The sequence below is a fragment of the Nipponia nippon genome, unplaced genomic scaffold (genome assembly GCF_047370975.1).
Source record: "Nipponia nippon isolate SJK-2023a ecotype South Korea unplaced genomic scaffold, ASM4737097v1 scaffold_5, whole genome shotgun sequence".
In the NCBI taxonomy this organism is placed as follows: Eukaryota; Metazoa; Chordata; class Aves; order Pelecaniformes; family Threskiornithidae; genus Nipponia; species Nipponia nippon.
In genome coordinates, this window is record NW_028262369.1 from 32,258,022 (window position 1) to 32,281,589 (window position 23,568).

At 46.8% G+C, this 23,568-nt stretch overlaps 1 protein-coding gene across 9 annotated transcripts in view; it reads right to left on the minus strand.

Moving 5' to 3' along the window:
- Positions 1–23,568, minus strand: part of DMAP1 (DNA methyltransferase 1 associated protein 1) — a 42,494-nt gene that overhangs the window by 10,908 nt on the left and 8,018 nt on the right. For 7 of the 9 annotated variants that reach the window (XM_087730313.1, XM_087730311.1, XM_087730308.1 and 4 more), the window contains 6 exons: positions 22,680–22,838; positions 21,353–21,520; positions 20,182–20,367; positions 17,909–17,980; positions 5,783–5,855; positions 3,624–3,907 (listed from right to left, as the gene is read on the minus strand). In XM_087730313.1, coding sequence (XP_087586439.1) covers positions 3,624–3,907; positions 5,783–5,855; positions 17,909–17,980; positions 20,182–20,367; positions 21,353–21,520; positions 22,680–22,838 — 942 coding nt within the window. Of the gene's footprint in view, positions 1–2,646; positions 3,908–5,782; positions 5,856–17,908; positions 17,981–20,181; positions 20,368–21,352; positions 21,521–22,679; positions 22,839–23,568 lie in introns of those variants that run through there. The other 2 variants (XM_087730315.1, XM_087730314.1) reach the window with 2 other exon arrangements.

A 23,568-nucleotide genomic window follows, 5' to 3' on the forward strand; every position in this document is an offset into this window, starting at 1 on the left:
ACATTTAAAAAAACAAAAACCCACCCTGGAAACAAAGGAACTGGGCTTTGTGGCTTTCCTGGGAGGGCTGCGGAATTAATGGGGAAGAGCACATGTGTTTGATAATCTTTATATGGCAAAAGACCCATCTTTCAAATATGTCACAAATTCATATTAATCACCTTCCTATTGCCTTCTGTGGCACAGCTATTCCAGTTGCCTTGGGCAAAATTGGGAACTGTCTGGTTAAAAAAAATGTTTTACATTATAATTTACAAGAGCCTACAAGTCTAGTTTCTTTTAATGGAAAGAACGATTAAAAAAAAAAAAAAAGAGAGGAATATATATACACCCTGGTATATATACACTATATATATATATATATATATAAAAAAGACAGATATTGTAACTCCATCTGGAAAGAGAGAATGTTTGATCTTAACAATGTAACTTCTAGCTTTCAAACAGGCTCAGAAAACAAGAAGTCAGCAGGAGTTCAGATAAAGGAAGCTTAAAAGTCAAATAATTCTGACTCTGAACCCGAGACTTCTTAGACTTAAGGTCCTTTCCTTTACCCATTAATGGGCTGACTTGTGAGCTCAGGAACAAAGTGCTGCAATGTGAGGATTTCTGAGAGTCACTCATTACAGATCACTGAGTGGAGTCTGAGTTGCGGAAATCAAAGGATCCAATCTGGAGTAACTGGCTGAACTTCTGCTTGGAACTAATTTGTTCCGAGTTCGGCTCACCTTTCACCTCCCGAAGGCCCCCGAGTAAAGTCCCTACTGGGGTCAGCGGCAGACGGCACTGGGGGGATCCCAGCCCGGCTTTAATGGTCAGCGATGGGCACCGCAGCCCCTAGGAGAGGGTGGACAGGCAGCCCGGTAGGAGGGATGCGGTGGACACGGCAGGGCAGAAGGGTGCCGGGCTTCCTGCTGCCCCGCGGGGTCTCGCTGCTGAGACAGGCAGATGCCTCTCCGAACCTGGGCTAAAACGCCCTGTGGAGATGTCCCCCCTCCCCACTGCTGGCCAAGGGGGTGGTGGCAGCCAGCTGTTGCCACAACCGGTATCTCAAGACCCTGGTGTGCCTTTGCCCATCCGTTCCAATTCCTGGAAAGGAATCCAGGCATGCCAGGCAGGGCTTGGGAGTCAGGACTCCTTGTCCTATTCCTGGCTTTGCCACTCACTCCCTCCAACATCTGGAACAAGATACTTCTCTCCAGGGAAACAAATCTGGCTTCAGGGGAGCAGCTGGTTTGGAGGCTGAACTAATCCATGCTTAATCCAACACATGGAGTGCCACGGACGGGCAGTGCTAGACAGCACAAAGGGATTCTCCAACTCAGAGGAATTTGAAGCAGGGAGATTAAATGATCCCCCCAAGGGCCCCGGCAGCTCAGTGGCAAAGCACACGCTTGAACTCAGGAGTTCAAGGCTGGTGTGGCAGGGTTAAACCGCCGAAGCAGCCTTGGCGAGGGGAAAGGCAAGGTGTCACCCACAAGCGCGCACAGCCAGGGCTGCAGGAGGCAAGGGAGGGAAAGGCTGCTGCAAAGCACTGCTGCGCTTGCTCTACAGAGCTGCTTGTTTGCACTACCGATATTGCTACCCCTGCTGCAAGCGCCCCAGGGCAAAGGAAAAGCTCCATGCTTGCAGAGGCAGACTGCTTTCTCAGCACCATGTCCTGGGCCCACCACCTCCCACACTGTCCCCGCCTCACCAGGGCCTGGGACACCTCAGGGTCATCACTGTGCAGGGTGGGGACACATGCACGCACTCCACCAGCCCAACAGCCAGCGACTGCCCCAGCCACCCCCCTTCTCAGAGCTGAGCCCAGCCCGCTGATCTTCCAGAGGCCAATTTTAGCCATGACACTGAGCGAGAGGCACTGGGGCTGCTCCTGCCAGCTCTGGGCAGGGCCCGGAGCATCACCAACACACGGCCTCCACCCAGCTCAGCCCATTCTTGGAAAAGCTGGTTGTGGGCCGCAGGTCTCTCCCACCGCCACATTGCCCAGAACCACATGAAAGGTTCAGGGCAAGCACAGTGCCAGGCCCTGCCTGACTCTCCAAACATACCCGAGCCAGGCAGAACATGGTACAGCAGCCCCATTCCCCTCCTCTCCAAGATACCCCTCCAGCTGGGATGTAATTTTTCCCCCCCTCGAAAGGTAGCATAAAATGGTCACAGTGTGAATGTGCTTGACCTTTTGTCTTGGACTAATCTAATTGTGTCGTCTTTGTGTAATCAGCCGGTAAAGGTCAGTGCTGTATTTAACATGGGGGCCCTTTAGGTACTGAATTTGCCTTGCAGTGAATTAACTTGATTATATTTCTTTCAAATATGTCAGAGAGCAGGTCAGTTTAACCCTCTCTGTGCTGCCTGGGCCCACCCCTTTGTTTCCAATTCCAGGAGGTGGCACTGAGGAACAATGTGGTCAGAAACACACACGTGGGCTCCCTCCTCCTGCAGCCATGGTCACCACCACCACCACCTCTCCCACCTTCCCAACAAGCAAAGTCTCAAGGGAGAGCAAGTGCTTAGTGAATCAGCCCACAAAGTTTGCAAACCAGGACACTCCGGACCGCGGGGAGGGGTGAGATTTCAGATTGAATGCAGCAGAGGGGAAAAAAAAAATTCAGAAGACTCCTTTGCAAACATGAACCTGTCTCAGTGGAACGCTTCCTTACGACTCCATATTGTCACAATCAAATAGGACATTACTCAAGTCCAGATTAACGTGTCGCCTCTGCCGTTGACAGACAAGGTGTTCTCAATATCCTGCAATACATTATACATTTCAGAAAGTAAAGGTCTGTGCCACTACCAGGGGCAGCATGTCTGAGGCGTCGGGGATGCCACTCCGTGGAGATGGGCAGCTTTTATCAGGCAGTTCAGCTCAGCTGTGCCAGGGGACTGCACAGAGGGGAAAGCAACCTCAGCCAATTCCCAGGCATGCCCTTGGCCCTGAGGCAGTGGTGAGCAGCTGGGCAGCCCTCAAGGAGGCAGGGAAGAGAGGCTGGTGATTCGCATCCTGCAGAGGTACATGCACAGGACATTGTCACAGGGCTCGCAGTGGAAGAACCCCTAGCTCTGGCTTTCCTTTCTCGGCACTGGAAGTAGGGTATAAACACACCCCTTTGCTCTTCAAACACCTCTCTCCTTCCCAAGCCTCCTGCTCCAGGCAGGGCTACTGCTTGACTCCAGGGACTTGGGCAGGTCATGGCTCATCTCAAGACTGCTTTCCCCACTCGCTTCCCTCTGCTGAGCAAGCCTTATGGGGCTGTGTCTAGAAGGAAAACGCCTCAGGCCTGCAGCTGTACTGGCATCACTGTTGCTGCCCTAGTGCAAGCTCTCGTCACCCAAAGCCTTGCTGCTTTGGTCCACGGTGGCACCCACGTCAAGCCATCTGCCTGCATGCAGGATGTAGAAAGCCCTGCTGACCCCACCTATAGCACCAAGAACACTGTCCAGCACAGGAGACAAGCCCAGAGAGCAGCACTGGGACTTGGGGGGAACAGGCGTGCTGTGCTCCCTTGACGCGCACGCCTGGAGGGAAAGCACGGCAGCATCCCCAGCGCTTGTCAGGGCATCTGCGTTGGAGACCTGAGTGCTCCCTGTTCCACCCCCGCAACCTTCCTTCTCACCGAGTTGGGGGTCAGTGGTGCTCCTACTACATCAATGATCTGGTCCTTGGCATCTCCCTTGCCCTCCTCGATGCCGAGCCCTGCCTGGCCATCTGGATGGGCGCCTTCCGCACTGAGGGGGCCAATACTACCAGCTTTGGCCAGAGCCTCATAGCGGTGCCGTAACATCTGCAGCTCATATTCACAGTTGGCAAAGGCTTGCTTCAGCTCATAGAGCAGCACCAGGTCGCTCCGCAGCTCGTTGAACATCTGCACGATCTCCTCTGTGGGCATAGGGTTGAGATCTAGGGAGAAAAAGGGGTTCTGTTAAACACCCAAACCTGCAACCCTACAACAGAAGATCCCTAGAAAGGTCCTGACTGCCCATTTACTCCCACAAAGATACGCCAGAAGCCTCACTCCCCTCACATGGATCTTTAGCAACCGGCACCCCTAGGAGCTGGAGACCTGAATTTCCAGGCTGTCCTTTGGCTCTGGCCAAGGACTAAGGGTAAACCTGCAAAGTCCAGGACTCAGGAAGTGAAGGATTATGGAAGACACAGATCAGACCAGATGACTGAACCTTGCTACCCACCAGGTCATACGAAGGGAGCTCAGTCTTGGGAACAAGTCCTCACACACTGCTGCAGAGGACAGAAGAGCTCCTGCTGTTCCCTACACCTTCACCAACAAGGGATGGACAGCCTGAGCTCCCTTGCCTCTCTTGTTGCTCCTCCCAGGGTAGGATTGAGGCAGAGAATTGCTCTGGTGCTGTGTTACAGACGTGTGTTAATGCAAACCTGAACTGCCTGTAGCAGGGGCTGGCAGATCGCCTCCCCACACCACGCATTCTGCTGCAGCCCATCACACACGCACACAGAGCCAGGAAGAGCTGCATGTTCTGAAGAAGAAAAGAATGAAGCTCTGCGCATTTGTCCCGATACACAGCAGTGGCCCCCTGTCCGCAGGGCTGCCCACATGACCCCTTCCTGCTAGCACTGTGTTCACCCACACAAAGCCCAGGTGTGTTTCTGCACTCTAAGGCACAGCAGGGCTGGAGCACCAGGAGGCCCTCAAGATACGTGTTTTGTAAGGCAGGAGTGGGGAGTCAGGAACCCCTCCTTACCCTCGTGGAAAGTGAGCTCTAAGAAGCACTCACGTCCTTCCCCAAGGCCTCCCTAGCAAGCAAAGATGGTAACTCCCTTAGTTTTAAAGCAGAAAGGGGAAACCACCCTGGTTGAGCCGCTTTCACCAGCCGCAGGAGGCCTTCAGAACTGCACAGTCTCTTGAGACAGCGTATCAAGCCATAAACCAGTTGGCCCAAAAAACTAACAAGAGTTCAGTACTGGGAGCAGGCTCAGTAATCTCTTGTAAATCACCAATAAGGCTTTTTATTTTCCTCCTTCTTTTTTTCTTTTTCTATTTTTAAAAATCCCCCCAGCCACAGTTAGGGGAAAAGGGTTCATTCAGGTGTCTAATCAAGGGGCACTGCATGCTGGGACCTGTAGCACCTGCAAACTGTACCCACTGCATGGAGGGCAGCAGCTAGCCATGGGCTACACTTCTTCCCCTCTAGCTACAAGCGGGTATTGTACATGTTAAGTGAACCCTTCTTTCTGCTGCTAAGACATTGGAGTTCAAGAGTGAGGGATGTGTGTTTACTCGCCTTTCAGCAGAGATGCTCCAGATTTTCACACAGCATGCAACCTATAAAGGGGGGATGAACAGTCCCAGACGCATTTTGGACTTGCCACTGTGAGCAGTAAATTAAGAGGAAACGAAGCTTGAAAGCAAGACAGGGCAGCCCTGAACAATGCGCGTGCCGTGGTCACTAACACACTTAGAAGTACCTCTCCCGGCAAGGCTGAGATTTGCCTTCCTAATACTGTGCTGCCTCTCTTGATGGTTAAAAAGGCCCAAACAAGAGAGAAACAAAGGCTCTTTTAAAACATTTTTCTACTGGGAAGAAAAAAAAAAAAAAAAAACCCTGTGCATCTTGTTCTGGCTTTTACCCTCTCTCTTTTTTTATTTTTTTTTTAAACACATAAAATATTTTAAAAACCATTCACATACTGTTATTCAAGAAACTGGCTGTATTACTAGGGGAAAAAATAGCCCATCTCGAGAACAAAGGCTAGCTCTGTGTGTCTCTTTCTCTCTCGCGTGCCCCCTTTACTCACCTACTCCGAGTTCCATCAGCATCTGCTCCAGGGCTTTAATCTTCTTCTGTCCCACCGAGCTTGGCAGTTTCATCTGGAACACAAAGGTAACAGAGCCACACAGCTCAGAGATAGCCCTCACTCACAGCCGTCTAGTTCAAAAGGCAAGAGAGCTTTTCTTTTTATAGTGCAGGGGGAACAAAAAAAGAAAGGGAGAGAAAGGAAAATCAAGTGGTAAGAGAGGGAGACAGGGGCTGAAAGTTTTCAGACTAGGTCCGAGGGCAGGTATTGAAAAGCCCGGTCGTGAGGGCTTTTATTTTCTCTCTCGTGTGTGTGCAAGACACGCTGTTTTACAGTTTCCATGTGTCACTGAATTAACAACAAAAGTTCTTCTTGGCTTCAAACCCTCTCCTGCGGTGCCCAGCCCATCAAAGGGCTCATTTACACAGCAGCTAATGTGCAACGCTGCCCTACTTTATTCGCTTTAGCCGGCCTGATTAGACTCATGCGCTAACAGACTCACTTCTCCTTTTACCTGCTGAGCCCCAGACCTGTGGGATTCATTTACAGAGCAGGCTTTATAACAAAGGGGAGAGACAGAGAGAGCACAGTTACTTGACTGGCGGAAGTGTGAACACACATTTACATCGGAGCTAAGGGGCTAGGTGAGAGAGGAAGCATCAGATGTGAGCTATGAAAGGGAATTGGAGCTGGCCAGGAGAGGAAGAATGCATACACTTAGCAGGGTCCTTCCTCTGCATTCATTTGGGCTCTAGCAGGAGTGCTAGCTGCTCAGACCAAGCATTTATTAGATTACAAGCAGCACAAACGCAGCTGGCACAATATGGCAGGGAGAACAGGTTTCCAAGCCCTGCGGATATATCCAAGAACGAATGAAAGCACTTTCCTTCCTCAGCGATGCTAGAAGGCAGACCAGGAAAGAAATGATTCTCAACACCGCAGTGTCAAACACCTTACTGCACGCAGTCGTAGGCTGTCCCTCCACATCCAGCCCTGGGAAGGTGAGCTCACACCTCCACCCAGGGATCACCATCACCAGCCCGAGCTGCCCAGCAGGCCACTGAAGAGCCGAGAGCATCCTGCAGCCATCCTGCACGCCACTCACTGATCAGTGGCCCCAACCTTGGCCGAACCAACCATGAGCCTGCAACACTGGGCTGGGAATGACCTGAGGGAAGAGCCACTCTTTACTCCACCTTAAAACTGGCCTCTGAGGTGAGCTCACCGGAGGGTCCCATCGTCACCTTACTTCCCATAAGCCACAGGCTGAAGGTCCCCAAAACAGACAGCCCAATGTCAGTCTCCCAGATTAGTCCCATCTTTTCCACAGTGTTCACTGCCCCAACACAAAAATGACAAGAGACACCATCTGGAACTTCTTAATCCCTCTGAAGGCAGGAACACTGCATGCACATACCCAAATGGTGAAAACGCTAACCTTAACTCAGCTATGGCTGAGTATGTCCCACCAGCAGCTCCACAACCCCAGTGCAGGACCTGCTGGGAAAACCTGCCTTCTCCACCACATCATTTCAGCCAAGAAACCAGAGTATGGATGACACAGAGCACTGCTAAGAAGCACCTAGTCCTTTTGTAAGATATTACCACCACAATTAAGACTCCAGGAAAGGACCAAGAGGACTATGAGGAGAAGATTTTTAAGAAACCAATCTGATCCAGAGGATCCAAAAGGAGCACTAGGGAAAAAGGAAAACCCACCCTTGTGCAAACAGCCAGCACAGGTAAGGACTAGAGGACACCTCTGTCCTTTTTTATACCCTGAGGGTCTTTGGCTTTAAGCTGGGGTTTCTGCATAGCAGTGAGTTTCGTACTTCAGAGACTGAATCTTTACAGTTGACCACAAAATTATTGTTTTAGCAGAAGAAAGGCTGCCAAAGGTATCAGGTATATGGATTTTAGTCAAGTCTTTGGTCCAGAGTCTTAACTTGAGCAGAACCTTACTAAAGTAGGTTTTCCCAGGAGCTCTGCTGCACAGACTACCTGCACAGGCTCTGCTGAAAAACAGCAGGACAGGGTAGAGCCCTAAGATAAGGCAGCCCAGAGCACTGGGACAGGAGACGGTTCTGTTTATTTGGTGCTTAGCAGGAGACAGAATGGTTAGCCTGGAGCATCGGGAAGACATTCCTGAGAGCAAGAGGCCTTGTTCCAGAAAATTGTTCTGCCCCACGAGGACATTTAAGTCCTCATAGAACATTTAAGATAGGCAACATACCCAGCTCTGCCTCAGCTGGGGTATGTATGGGCTGACCTAGTCAGACTGTGCTATCCTTAATTTGTAGGACACAAAGAGTTAACAGAGCCCAGCATCTCCTCATTGAAGACCTCTGGACACACAATACTTGTGTGATTATCACAGCCCTGAGAGTCTGTCTTCACCCCTGCCCTTAACATCAACATCATGGTCTTTCTAGCTAAAGGCAGGATCCCCTTCTGTTAAGCACCAGCTGGCAAAAGCATGCTGAACTTCAAGCCGGCTTCACGAATGAAGGACAAGAAATAGGAAAAGTTCATGCTTGGCTAGGCTAGGTGGAGAGACAGGAGGTCTTGGTTTGTTGGTTAGAGGAAGAGCACAAGCTTTTCCCCCTGGAAACTTCCACTAGCTCAAGGAACTACCGGCAACACAAACGATTAACCTGGCAAAGCCTTCAGCTGTGCCGCTGTATATGTCCTGCTCACGTCCCACAGGAGTCTGGTCAATGAATGCCGAGCCAAGGTCTTCACTGACACTCCTGAAGATCAGAGGATAGAGCAGGGAGAGGCACGACAAACTAATTTAACTTCAAAGAAAGGAACACTAGAGATCCTCAGGAGGAGTGGGGCTGTGAGTTTAGTTTAAAAACACATCAATTAAGCTTCCTTTTAATTCAGGCAGGAGGATCTGGCCTGCAAGCAGGAAGGCTTCATTGGTTTCTCAAAGCAAGAGTATATTTTAATTTTACCATCATTAAGAAAATGTTATGATTTATGTGGCTGCTGTCGGACTAATATCTTTAGAATTTAGCTGGCTAAGCCAATTCATCTCTAAGACTGATGAAGGCTGATTGCTCTCTATGCAAAATGTATTAAAACTAAATGAGCAGTCTATTACTCAAATGCTGCTGATAATCTGTTAGCCAGGGTCCGTTAGCTGGGCTGCCTTGTTGCAGGAGAGAAACCTTCATGCCCTGTACAGCTCTGATAAGTCCAAGCTTACTTCAGCAAGCCCTTCTTTGTTTTGGTCTTTTAAGTAGATGTCCAGAGATGCACTAGAGTGCTGGAAGCGGTATATCACCTGCCCTCATTCCCGAGGAATGAAGCAATCTGCAGGGACCACAGGTCCCAGGCAACGGCACAGAGAACAGCTCTCTTGGCTTGAGATGTGTGCGCTGGGATATGTGGTTTCTGCAGGCCGTATCTCCACGTTAATGAAAACGCCACTCAGGGCAATCTCATTGCTTACACCACAGCTCCTGGGATGTTCTTGGTGTTGTCATGGATTGAGTTCTCCGCAGGGGCTGAGGAAAATTATGTTCCTCGGAGAACTCCAGTGAGCAACCACAGCTTCCGAGGTGAATGGCATTTGCCCTTTTCTTTCCTTCCTTATACTAGACTCTTATTGTTATTTATTATCTTTAAAGTCCCCATATAATAATAATACCTGGGAAACAGATTGCTCCCGTCAGAAAACTGATTAGCCGGCATTTTTGAGGTTACTATATTTTGGATGCTCTTCTCCTTTGACAGCCTCTCCCTACAGCCCTCTTTGCAACACCAGCCTGCGCTTATAATTACACCAACGTCGCTTTTGATTTAAGGACTGTAATCCTTTGTCCTTGCTATAAACAACCTGCATTAAACACATGAACTGCATGTACCAAGAGAAAAATAAATAAAGAGCTACAGAAAATTGTGTGAATCAACACCATGAAGCCACAGTACCAGAGCCTACCTATGCAGAGAGGAGCCTTGCCTGATCCTGGGATACCCAGCCTCTGCTGGCACGCGCTTGGCCCGAGAGGCACGGAGTACACCGGTATGGCCCAGTCTGCTCTCCCCTGAAGGAGGAGGGCATTGCTCAGGAATTGGGTCATGCAGCTTAAATAGATGAACAGAGCATCCGCTGCACTTTCACAGCAGGGGCTGAGAGACTGAGGGGCGGCCCTGAGCCGTTCAATTTCTATGGAGGGTCTCACTGCAGAGTACCCTTGAGGTTTTGAATGATACAGGGTTTTTATTTAATGTTCGAGACATTCCGCCAACAAAACCTTGCTAATTCACACTAATGACTAGGAGTCCTACTGCAAATTAATTGCTAATTGGCAAAATTCATTAAATGAACAAACATGATAAGAAATAACTGAAGATATAGCCTCCCCAAACAGACTTGCTTCATTTATTTTTCTGCGCCATTCAGTTTTCATGATTTATGCTAATACTTTTAAGCATAGTTGTAAATGTATTTGAGTACGTTTTGGAGGAGTAATGAAGTCTAAGTAATAGCAGAGCTTGCAGCACAGCCCCCTGTTATGTCTTACAGCATCAGCACCTGGCAGGTAGAGACTTGTCATAGGGATCTGCACTAGGAGTGGAAGAGGTCTGCAGGATCTACAGACAGATTCGGCTAGGTTCCACATGCGATTGTATCCATGTGGTCATCTTAAATGTCCTGCTCTCAATTTATCGTTTTCTTCATAAATGTTCCATTTCTGGTGCTCACAACTTTAAAAAAAAAAAAAAAAATCCCACTTTTGTGCTGAAACCTTTTGTTTGGTCTATCACCAAAATACAAGGTTTTTAAAACTAATCTGGTTATTTGGATATTTCACATGTACCCTCCCTGATGCCGCACTTCATTTTAATTCAATTTTGAGACCACCTTTTCCTTAAACTCAACCTTCCCCAACCCTAAACAATCTGACTGTCCTAAAACTGTTAATCCTGAAAACTCCACACATCTGACCTGTGTCTGTACAGCTATAAACTGGTTTTATGCACCGGTATTGTTGTTCAGCATTATAATACAGCTCACTGACATTGAAAAGCACCTTCTTCATGGATTTCAGCAGCACAAAAACTTTCTCATTAGGCACTTTCTTCATGGATATCTTTAGAGTACTGAATTGCTTAGTGGGTTTCCAGGAAGGAGTGCTAAAGTTTCAGATGAATAATGTTTTTTGCATTTTCTGGCTTAAGATGGGGAAAGAAGGTCAACCTTTCCCCAGCTGCATGGCTCTACTCTGCAGGAGCAGAAAGCCTCCACTCCTGCACAGTTTTAAGACGCAAGGAAGGAAAGAGCCATATTAAGTACTTTAGCCTTAGAGCTCTGGAATTTAAAAAACCCCAACAAAGAAATTCAATTTCAGATATAAGCATGCACATTTCTGGAAATTTGAAGTGCTTAACTGCTCAGAACTAAAGTGCTACAATGGAAGGCAGATGGGCAATTGCAATGGATATATGCAAAAGTTAGAAAAGTTTGAAATTGCAGAGGTATTCTCCGCCTCAATGAACATACATGCTTTGCCCTGCCCCAGCTTACAGCCATGGACCCCATTTCTTACGTCAGTGCCTGCTGATCTGCCAGACTAAGATTTAGGACAGATAAAAATAGAGAGTTATACCACCATGCCATCTCTACTATGCTATGTAACACATTAAACACACAGCGATCACTCCAGGATGGCACATGACCATCAACTTGCTCCATCAATGAGGCTTAATGCTAAATAAACCAATCTTTTAAGAAGAAAACATTTCTATGTTAACTTATGTAAATGGTTATTTCAGGGTTTTTTTGGACCGCAGTTAGACATACCTCACAAATTCCCAAATCAATTGTGCAAAAATATAAATTCTGTACTCTAATCCTCCTAGTAAATTAAACGAGTTGTACTTGTTCAAGGAATATACCTAGTGAAAGCTTCGTCAAGGATGAGGGAGGCCAACAGATCGCGGAGAAACACAGGACACTCGGGCATACGGCAAAGTAGCAGCTCATTGATGCTATAAACAATGCCTCCTTATGTATCTATAGCACTGATTCAAGGGGTAAAGCTAAGAGACACTTCCTAAAGAAACCGAAGGTCCTGGAGCATCAGTGTCTCAACATGATGGGTTTTCACCAGTGCAGGTAACAAGGTCTTCGAAGTTTTTATACTCTCCCACCCTTTTTTCCCTAGGAAGGGCATACAGATCGCTTTGACCCAGCACAAATGGCCTAAAATGAGAATGACTTGGAATCCACACAGATGATGGCTGATAACCTGGCAAGAGTCAGCTTTCTCCCAATTTGACATACAGGTTGTGACAAGAAACAAGACACCTGAGAAGGCAAGAAGAATTCACACCTTGCCAGGACTGCCTGCTATTTAGAAGACGGTCATCTTCTGGCAAGCAAAGTATTATCTGCCACTTACCAATCCTGAGATTTCCTTGCCCTTAAATACATTTTGCTTTAAATACAGTGCAAACCTGTAAAACAAATGCAAAAGGACTACAGGAAGTGTTTGCGTAGGGAAAAACAGTAAAATACATGGTGCAGAATAAAGAACTGCAGAGGACGTTTTTACTGGAGGGTGTTTTATGTTAAAAGCACATTACCAGTATGCCACCATAGTACTTTGCTTTAGGAGGTCTGCCGATTCCCAGATAGTCCTACCCCTCCCCCTGCCTCTGACTACAGGCACAGAAACCAAGCTGAGACCTGCAGAGGTGGCCGCAGGAAATGGAAACGGCTGCAGCCTCTGAGCTGCATCTGACTGAAACAAATCAAGAGCACAGAAGAGTGTGCTACGATCACAGGGCAGGCCCTAAGACAGGCCACAGGAGGGGGAACTCTGAGGACAGTTTCACATAGTACAAGAACATTATGTAAACTTCCAGATCAGACACAAATCCAAGAAACTGTAGCAAAACGTGCATTTAGTCTTGAATTGATGTTGCCTTTCTCTTAACTAATTTAACTGAAACTATACTTACACAAATACAAAAAACCCACAGTGACTAATTACACTCCAATCATTATATTGGTTACGCTAATGAAAGAAAAAAGTAATATACATGGTGCTCTGCACAAGTTACATACAGTCAGATGAATGACACCTAAGACTGTGTCACTATGGGCACACAAAGGTAATAAAAGCTTCTCCTATCGGTCCAGGACTGGCAGATAAAGGCCCCCGAGGCCTCGTACTGCACAGACACGGTTTGGTACCTGACAATTCAACAGAAGCAGCAACACGGAGTGTCCTTTCCAGAACTACAACTTATTTTACAAGACCCCATCACTGTACCCAGAGTGCTCTCTTTATACCCGAGAGCCTACTAAGGCTTTGTTCCAGATGCGCTCCCACACCGAAGAGCATTTTCTTTCAGAAATTTAACATTAACTGCCTTTCAGTTTAGCTAAGAATGAGAACGGAGGAAGAGAAGTGTTGGATTCACCTTCTCTAGTTCATTCAAGATTTTGTATCCTTTGCTGTTCTCTTTAAAAATAAACACTCCAATATTTTCATCTTATTTCATTCTCTACAGGCAGGAGTTTGATTAGGAAACGCACCAGCACTCTCTTGGCCCTAATTAAAGGGCATGTAATACAACAAATAGATGGCAATGCCACAATATGAATTCGATCTGGCTCGCGTCATTTGTTCATAACTTCTATTCACAAAAATGAGACTACCACTTTCCTTCCACACCTCTGTCAGGCTCCCCATGGAAATTACTCACATCCACTCTCCTGTAGAGCGCAAAACATACCACTTCGCTAATGAAAAAATGCTAGCAGAAGCAACAAGCACATCTCAGCTAACTAATCCATGGGATGTTCAGATCTGGAAACATAAACTTTCCTACCTAATAAGGGTGTGCTGATCTCCATCAGATTGATGCCAGGATGCCTTGGAGTGCAATCAATACAAAACAAATAAATTATTAATTGCTCCAAGTAATTAAATTTATCAAATCCAAATAAAAATAACTGATATTTTATGGAACTGCTTCTAAAGCCGAACCTCTGAAGGGACAGTATTGATCACAGGAGGACAGACAGATGTTTCCCCTGTTCACAGCCGATGAGGTCTGGGTTTGCATTAATGACAGGGAAGGAACAGAGCCAACAGCCTCCGATGCAGAGTAAACAGGCGGCGTGCTTGGCCATTTAATTGTGGGTCAGATCAAATATGGAGAATAAACATGTCTAAACACATACATACAACCCCATCTTCCTCTAGAAATATCATTCACCTTGGAGCTGTAGTAAGCACTCAGTTCCCACTCCAAGAAAAAAAAAAAAAAGGAAGAGAACTCACACACACGCATTGCCCCCACAACCACAGTAAATTCTTACTCATTAATCAGTGCTAAAAAAATGCTCAGCAGGCTAGTAAATATTTAAAAGCTGGTGAGTGTGAATATTTGAATCAATGGGTACTAAAGCTGTACTTGTAATTTTCCTCCTCTACTTCTTTCTTAATTGGTCCGACTGGCAAATTGTCTACAAGATCCCAGGTAGCAGATGGAGTCAGGCTGCTGGCTGGAAGCCTTTTCTGAGGGGAGGTGGCCAGCTTTGAATGACTAAGCTGGAGCATCCCTCAGTCCTTTCTGCAGACTGAGATCTCTACAAACTCCTTTTCATCCCCGAGTTTTGGTTTTTTTCCAGATGAGACATCAAATTTCTTCCAGTTCCTTTGCTTTCAAACCCATGACAACAGAGCAAGGACACAGACTTATACCTCAACATGCAGGAGTGGGGACAAACATCCACCCTTTTCCATCCATCACCTTCCTTCTTAAAAGTACTGCTGCAGCAATTCAACAGTGTTAACAAAATCATAACTTAACGTTCGCAGATAAGGCTGAGAGAGAAGATGAGCAACTTAAAACACATTGAAGAGATGTTCATTATGCCAAAGTCAAGTGCTCTGAACACAATAAAGTCAAAGACAAAGGTTAAACTTAAAAGAAAGCTGAACATGACATGGTACAGAAACACTGTGGTAAATTCAAAACAAACTCAGCTCTGCCCTACAGAAGCAACATGATGCCTAGATCACAAACATGTGGTTACTGTTGGTTTGTCTGGGTCCTGGAAAAGATTCAAGTTCAACAGCTCCCATTTTCCTTTCCTTCAGGCAGATCCTCAGCAAAGCTTTCCTTCCTCATAGCTCCCTGCTTTCCCTTTAGACTCTTCCTCTCCTTTCCCTGTACAAATTCCCTACCCATCTCTCATTTCCTCTGGCTCTTTGGCCGTCTGCCTTCCCAGCTGAGCAGACCTGGTATAACAGGAAGTTTTCCAGAAGTAACGCTTAAGATTAATAATACATTCCTGGTGTTATTTTCCTAACACTGTTTTACTAACAGCGAAGGCAAAGGTCTAAAATTCCTTTTCAAGAAACCCATGAAAGGCTTACCCGCTTCCAAAACATCTGCTACCGCCTCCTGTTCTCAGTGGCACCAAGGCAATACACTGCCTTGAATTAAGATGAAGCTTTTCATAACGCCCAGCTTCCTACTGCCTTAGAGAAACTTGCAGTCTGTGCTGTCGGGAGGCAGAGGGGAAATCCCATGCAGAGTAAGGGCACGGGGGCTGTGGCCTTCTTTGCCCGTGGCCACAGTCCCATGGAGAACAATGGGAGACTGAAGCCATTGTGATAGAAGGCAGCTTGTCGAACTCACTGGAGATTACTCTTCAGTGTCTGCTGAAGGAGAAACTTTCAGTTATGAAGAATAATGGTCATAAGTGGCCATTAATCCTAGGGGGGGAAAAAGTCTTCAAATTCAGCCTGCGCGTAAGATTTTGTAAGCTTTAACGACGGGGAATTTGAAAAGCCAGGACTATTGTCATGAAAACTACTAGGAACAAATTAAGTTGAATACAGATTGCTAACTTTTTCTTCAAGGACTCATTTCTACAAATTAATTTTAACTCAAGTTTTCAGACTAATTGTAAATCCTCAAGAAAAAAAAAAAGAATATCTCCTATTATCCTGGGGAAGACATGGTACATTTTTCACACGTGACAGAGGTTGAGTCCCTGATCTCAGTGCAAAATCCAACTTTGCCTAACTATGAAGGCGTAAAGCACAGTAGCAAAGTACAAAATAAAGGAAGACAATAGAAACCTTTAGGTGAGGAACCCTTTAGGTCCTCAGGCAAAAGAACTTACTGCAGGATGTCACAAGCCTTTAGAAATCATTGTCTAATGTGCTCAGGGCAAAACATCTTATGCTGGATGTTGCCAGAGTACAAGTTTCCAGCACAGCATCCCAATTCCTCACTTAGTCCTAGTCAGCTCCCATCCTTATCAATTCCACACCACTGGTGTGTAGAGGGTTTGCCACATAAATCCCACAAGTAAAATAATTCGGATTAGCACAGATTGTCAACTCTATACCACTCAGCACTTCAGCATCTCACCAGTTCAAAAGGCCCGTACTGACCTCATGTAATTAATTCTCCCCATCACCCATACGTGAAGCAAGTGAGTCTATTAGCTCCCATTCTAAAAACAGGGAAGATTTGAATAAGGAAGCCAGGCAACTGACTAAAAGCTATAAATGAATTCATTTTGCTGGGTTGGAGGCCGGTTTCACATTTCCAAGCAACAAAGTGTTGGTTTTTCACCTAGATCAGTTATTTGCAATCTTTTTAAATTTGCAAACCACCGGTACTTCTAATAACAGCATTTATCTCCTTAAAAATTTCAAGCAGAGCACAAGAAGTAGCTCTAGGTCATCCCAGGAGCGTGGATACTGCAGGCTGAAAGTTGCTGAATCAGACTGCCATGCCTCAGCTTATCACTGCATTTTGTGAGCATTAAAGAGAACAGGGAGAAGCATGCAGCACCCATTTTCACAAAGGCTGAGACTTGAATTGTCTGTTTGGCACACGAAAAGCCTGCTGGCTTTGCCAGATGGTTCCATCACTGACAGGTTATTGCTCAGCTTCTCTTTCAGGGGGGGTAAAAAAAAATAGAAAAGATCAACCACCATTTATTAGTTTTCAAAATCCAAATCAATCTCCATAAATTACTCTATTTATCTTAGTGCCGGAGAACACATCTGCCACATCTCCATAAATCTCAACACATGCACTGCAGTCTTGCCTGTCACTTGCTTGGATTTTTGACTTCCTCAAGGCTGTAGCCCCTCACTCATACAGGTAGCCTGCAGATGGAGGCACCTGTACACTAAAGGGGTCCCCCAGCAGCGACCTTGCGGAGGCATACCGCCTCTAATATGCACATGCACCCGTATACTGAAGCAGCACGATCCCAAATACATTTCTCTTAACAGCCTCAGGGTGTTCCCAGCAAGATCTGAAACTATTCTGACATCAAAAGAACATCCCATAAAACAGTCTTTAAAAGTGACCTAGAAAATTACTATGCCCAGTGAGGGTGCTGGGCAAAGAACCTAATTCTCCACCTTTTCTACAATAAAGCAACTAAGGATTATTTTATTTGGCTAGGAAAAAAAAAGCACTTGTACTGGGCAAACAGGATTTTGCTCTCAAAACCCCTCTGAAAACAGTCAGTCAGCCAGGCAGGTTTAACTTACTCAGTATCCCAAAACCTGTCGCTAAGAGACAGGCGTCAAGTCTTCCAGATAAAACAGCAAGAAAGTTCTCTTCTCAGGGATACCTGTGCTACAGAATGAACAAAGGGGCTTTTCCCAAAAATATTTTCTGAAGATAATGGAAACAGGAAGGCTAAAAATTGTATGCATTTATGCGTGTCTCCTTTTTTCAAGTCACAACCTGAACATCCAGTTCTTAAAAGCACCTCTCATCTGTTAACACACATGCTCTAGGAGGCCTATTACATTTGGCCCTGTGCTCTGTTCGGACTAGACAGCTCCATTTGGGTCCGTCACACGTGTCTTAACAGCAGAGCGGGCACACCAATAACAAACACTACCAAGTTCAGGTGCCCCTGCAAGGCAATGATCTGGCTTTCACAGAGCCAGCATTCCAGGTTTCTGAGTCTCCACATTTATGGAATTCCTTTCCTATTTTAGAGGCAAGAACTTGACTTTCTTTAGCTATAAAAGGAGAACAGATGAGGAGACAGACAGGCAGACAGAAAGACATTAAGAGAGGTCCCAAGGGACCAGGACAACAGCCTACCCTCTGGCTTCGCAGCGTGACACCTGCAGATTTGAAGTCAGGAAACTTGATGCCAGCAGTCTCAGGAACAGCCTGAAAGAGATCGAAACAGGATGTGTTGATGGAGGAAACACAAGAAACACAAGATTTCATATTGAGACTACCTGAAGGGGAAACACTGCTTCCTATGACAGAGGACCACCTGCCACAGCCACATGTCAGAGCTGAGGCAAGAGGAAAATCCCAAGCAATGGGATTCAGTGGGAAAATCCCAAGCAACTCACTGAGGAAAACACTGCAGTTCAAGGTATCTTTGGAGAGCTCAAGCATTTTTGCTTGGCGGGTTTAAATGCAGAGATGCTGAAGGACAGCAACTCCATTCCTCAAGTTCCCTGCCAATGACTCTCACATCTCTATCAGCTATCTCTGTGTCTTGGCCTTGAGGTGGCACCTTGCAAACTGCTCTGGGTGGCCAGGCATTAAGGTTTTTTTTCAGTTATCTGTGGTCAGCCCAATAAACAGAGGCCTCAGGAAGAGATTTCTAAACACGACCATGGTGGAAAAACTATTCTCTAACTACCAACAGGGCTCATGAATTTGTAGGAAACACTTTGATCTTTGGTAGGATGTAGCCTCCCTGCATGGGTTATTAGACAGAGAGCTGCAATCAAAAACCAACCCTCTCTGCTTCCTTTGGATGAAGGCTGGCTTTCAGACTCCCCGAACTCTGCCCTCCCGCCTGTTGCTGAACACCCTGACACAAGCAGCGAGGGTAAATCAGCATCGTTGGCTTCGCTGAGACAACTCTGACTGCACTCAGCGCATAAGCAATTAAATGGGTTCTTTTGCCTTGCGTGCCTGTACACGCTGTAAACGCTTCAACCTCAATTGACTCTTTGGTAAATGATTTTCCTTTGTTGAAATGATGCTGATGCAGCTCCCGATTCAAATTCTTAGTTAAAATGCAATTTTTTTCTTAACATTTCCTGGCTATAGTTGGTAATTGACTCCTAATGGACTCTGTCATGGTTGAAATGATGCTAGTGCAACAACAGAAACTGCTTCTCTGCCCACCGTGGCGTGCCTATCAACTATACGCCTGCAGACAGGCACCAGCCAACAGGCAATATTTAGGGCTGGACTCCCTCACCTTGGCATCCTCAGCATCTTTCCAGCCCCATTCTCCATCACCACCCTTTTTTCATTACCACAAATGACGAGCTGCTTTCTTTAGAGGGAGATATGCCAGCCATGGGTGAGCTTTAGAAGATCAGCCCTCAAGGGAATTCAATGCACAAGGTGCCCACTGATACTATATCCATTATGTGGGGAGCGAAAGAAAAAAAAAAAAACCAAAATAAATAATTAAAACAAAAAAAATTTAACACATATTTGGGGAGGGGGCAAAAAAAAAAAATTTAAAAAAAATTTAAGGAACTGGTGGCCATTAGGTACACTTCATCAAGCAATAACTGTCTACCATTCACTGCTTCTCTCCCCGCTCTGCACAGACCCTTTTGGAGGACGATGACACAAGTGCTCTCTCTTCACAAGGCGGAGGGACAGGAATTCCCAGGGACTCACTGGAAACATCTGAGATTTTGTAACAGCCCTTTCCTACTGACGGTGCTGAATTTATTTCAGTCCACGCTGTCCTCTTTCCAGAAAGGGAAATTGAGGTAACATCAAATGTGAATTGAAACCTGTGTTCTGGGCTCCTTAAACTTTGGCTCAGCTCAGGAAAAAATAGGAAGCAATAGCTTCCAGAATACAGGAGTCCCCCAGCAGGGCTGCTCTGATTACAGCTGAGGATCAGAAGAGGGGCATGCACTGAGGTTGGGGAGATGCTGCTGAGACCCAGGAGTGGGGAAGGAAAGGGAAACCTGGACTAGAAAAAGAAGGCAGGTGAAAGACAACAGGTTTGTGGGACAACCCTGCACAGCAGTACCAGAATACAGTTGGGAAAAGCAGGGCGACAGATGCTTCTCCCTGCCATGAAGCATGAATGGCTGGCACCATTTCATCCCATTTCTCAGGGAGGGAAAGGGAAACAGCACTTAAACCAGCATTTTTCAAATGGGAGAGAGACAGAGAGCACACCAGAGGACTCTGACAATGGCTGCCTTAGACCATTCCGCCTTCCAAAAGACATAACCAAAACCACATCTGCCAGAAGGCAGCCAGCAGCCACTTCCCCCTAAAAAGCTGAGGGCCTGATCCCACTAGGATTGCTGAAGGGAAAACATGTTACCCAGCCAGAGCACAAAGCAGGGGAAAAAAAGAGAAATCTTTACAGGCTTCTCTGTCTCCTTTTTCTGTGGCAGCTTCTTCTTGGGAGCCTTGCGCTCGGCGCGTCTCTGCTCAGTGGTGGTGTCAGCAGCTGTGATGAGTTTCTGCAGGTCTTGGGTTCTCTTTTCTCTCTCTTTCTTCCTGGTTTCGATTTTGCGGAGCTCCTGGATGAGGTATTCTTCTTCTGCCACCTGCAGACCAGAGCACGGAAAGGCAATCAGAGCAGCAGAGGAGGCCTAGCAAGGCAAGGGGGCCATCTACCGATAACAACTCTGCTCTGGGCCAGCCTGGGAGTGCTTTTAAGCTCCCCTGCCTAATACCCGGCAGAGGACTTGGATTTGCAGAGCACATTATCTTCCATAGCCTTACCCTGCATCCATGACAATGCCAGTCTACAAACTGCCAGGTACTGTGTTGCAGCATCCATGATGCACCCTTCAGCAGCATCCATAAGTGATCAATCCCTCCTCCAGACAAGGAGGCCAAGAGCACAGATAGAAGGGTGAAAAAGCCCAGATATACCCTAGTTGCAAATGCAGTGCTGTGAAAAGCTGGCTCCCCTCCCCAGACACAGTATGTAGAACTTAGAGCTGCTATGCCTAGTATCAGCACAGCTGCCAATGTGGGAAGGACAAGCAGAGTCATTACACATCTGAACTTGTGATTAGAGGGAACTACTAACAGAAAAGGATGCTCTCCCCCAGCCTTTGGGGAACACACAGTTCCTTAACCTCTAAACCCTGGGGTCGTTACACAGCTTCAACAAAGAGGAGAACTAAACATGCAGATTTACAGTCTTTGAAGTTTCCTGGCAAGATCTTTACTCTAAAGGAAATAATTCTCTCCCCATAGGACTCAGGGACTCATAAGGACATTGACCCGACAATTTGTTTCTATTCAGAGCATTAGCACAGTAGGTATCACAGAGAAGGTGTTGACAGTTACCAGAAACCATAACTCTGCTCATCTAGCCCTCTCTCCTGTATAGTCAGATTTCTCAGTTATTGTCTTTTTGTATTCCTTAAAATGACATGAACTCAACAACAAAAGCTAGGTGTTGCTCTTTTCTCATCCAGTCTTTCTTTCCCTTTCCCACCCTCTGGCCTATTTCATCCATGTACTGATTCAACTTATCATAAATCTTTTGGAGCCGTGATGCTCTCTTCCCCCAGTTACCTGCTCTGGTGTCCTATTATACAGCCTTTCCAGTTGTTCCTTCCTTCGCCTCTCATGGCCAGCATCAAAGACTGGGATTTTCAGGTCTGTGCCCGGAGCTGCACGAATATTAGCCAGCTTGGCACAAATGTGGTAATATCGTTCCTTCAGGTCCTCCACTGACCTTTTCTGTGGAAGACATCACAGGAAGACAACATTACGAAAGAACCAAGCAAGACCTTGTGCAGTAGCCAGCAAAGGTCCACCAGTTGAAGGGTGTCAGATAGGGTATAAGACACAGTGCCTAGGAGGAGCCCTGCCAGTCCCAGTGGAACCACAGGGAAGGGGGAGTTTCCCAGTGAACTGCATCAATTAGCTGTCATGGGTTCACAGCTGCTGCTTTAAAATCACCCACCAGAGGGTCCAACATTATAGCCGAGGGTTAGAGACAATACAGCAGTGAAGCACTCCCACATAAAAGGATGCAAGGATAGCTGTCTTGAGAGAAAACCTGTGAACAGGAAACTGTGACAAGCATACTGGAGGGCTCCTCTGAGCTGCTTCAGTCAATGGCTATTCAAGCCATAACCAAGAAGGTATCAGCTGCAACAATTCACTGCAATTAACACGCCCATCATTACATGGAGTCTAAGCTGTGCTCCCTTACTCCAAACACCAAAGGTGTTCGGGCTGCCCAGCTGGGCAAACTCTTGTTATTCCACTTTGCTACAGGCTCTTCATGTGAGCCTTTCAGAGGGCAATAAAAACCTCCAGCATTTGGAGCTGTTCTGTAGGAGTCGCATCATTCCCCCCTGTCACCAGGAGGCATGGAACCAGCAGTTACAGGAGATTTAGGATCATGACACCAGGGTTCAATCTTCAGACCACTGATGGTCCGTGGTTCACAGCAGGAATGACAGAAGCCTGCACCAGTTCAGACCAAAAGTCAGAAGCAGCATTAGGGAAAAATCCCAATCCCCAGGGACTGTTACCAGACCCCTCTCCCAGGGCCTAGACTGGAATCCAGGACACCTATCCTGCTCAGCTAAACAAACTCACCAGCTGCCTTAACTTCAAGGAACAATGAGTTGTTCTCCTGGCAGGGACAACCCTTCTAACTTTCTAATAAAACACAACAAGGAATGAGCACAAGTCACAGCGGATTTAATTACAAACAAAGCAAGCAGCAATGCCCCATGCTGGAAATTCAATATTCCTTGCTGCCAATAATTCATTATTTTCCCCTAATTAAGTTGATATAAAGGGTAATTTGGTCTTTGCAGTGCAGCAAGCCCTGCACGTGCCATAGCAGCAGGTTGCTAGCAGCACCTTGGCCCCCGGGACTCACCTTGAACTGCTGGTGATCATAGCGGTCATGAATCACCACAAAGCGCAGATCAAAACGCCGAGCCAGGTCAAAGAGGTGGTCTGTCTCAGCTTTGGTCCACGCATCATCATGCAGATACATCTGGTACTCCTGCTCCGAGTAGACAGGTACCTGCACTGTCTATGCAGGGAAAAGAAAAACATGGCAGCTCTCTTGCAGCACTTCCCTTCTCACTCTCAGCTGGTATGGGCCGAGATACTTGAGCCAAGAACAAGAGCAGCGCACTGACAGGAGGGGGCTGCCAGGACCCTGAGCAATGCGTCCTGGTAGGAAACATGACAAGCAGGCAGGGGACTTGATAAAGAGCAATGTGTGATCTCAGGTCTGCAGACATGACGTTCTGGGGAGCCTACCAGCCTGGGAGGGTGAAACCTGTTTCAGGTGGTATTTTCAGTATTTTCTGACACAGGCAGAGGTCAGCAACCCACATCCTGACAATAGGTTTCAAAATTATCAGGCTAACATGACAGTGAAACCAAGGTTCAGCCAGCCTCCCTGCATTCCTCCCACACAGCAGCACCAATACCTTGACATAAACTGCTTCAACAGTCAACTCTTTACTTGGGTTGGGACATGCTCACTTGTACGGGAAGAACGGGAAAGGCAAGAAGCGGTGGTTCCTAGCCTTTAGCACACCTCCTGCTTTGATACGCTACCCACTTCTTTCATGTTTGGTGCAGACAGTCCTGTGAAGATCTGAAAGGCTGAGTGCTGTAGAATTGAGGGCCATAAACTTGGCAAACAACTTTGTCCCTCCCTTCCTCATCCACCCTTTCTCCAGCAGAGCCACAGCGCCAATGACAGTCCAACTCTCAGAGTGTCCCCAGGCGCCTAAAAGGCCAAACCCACA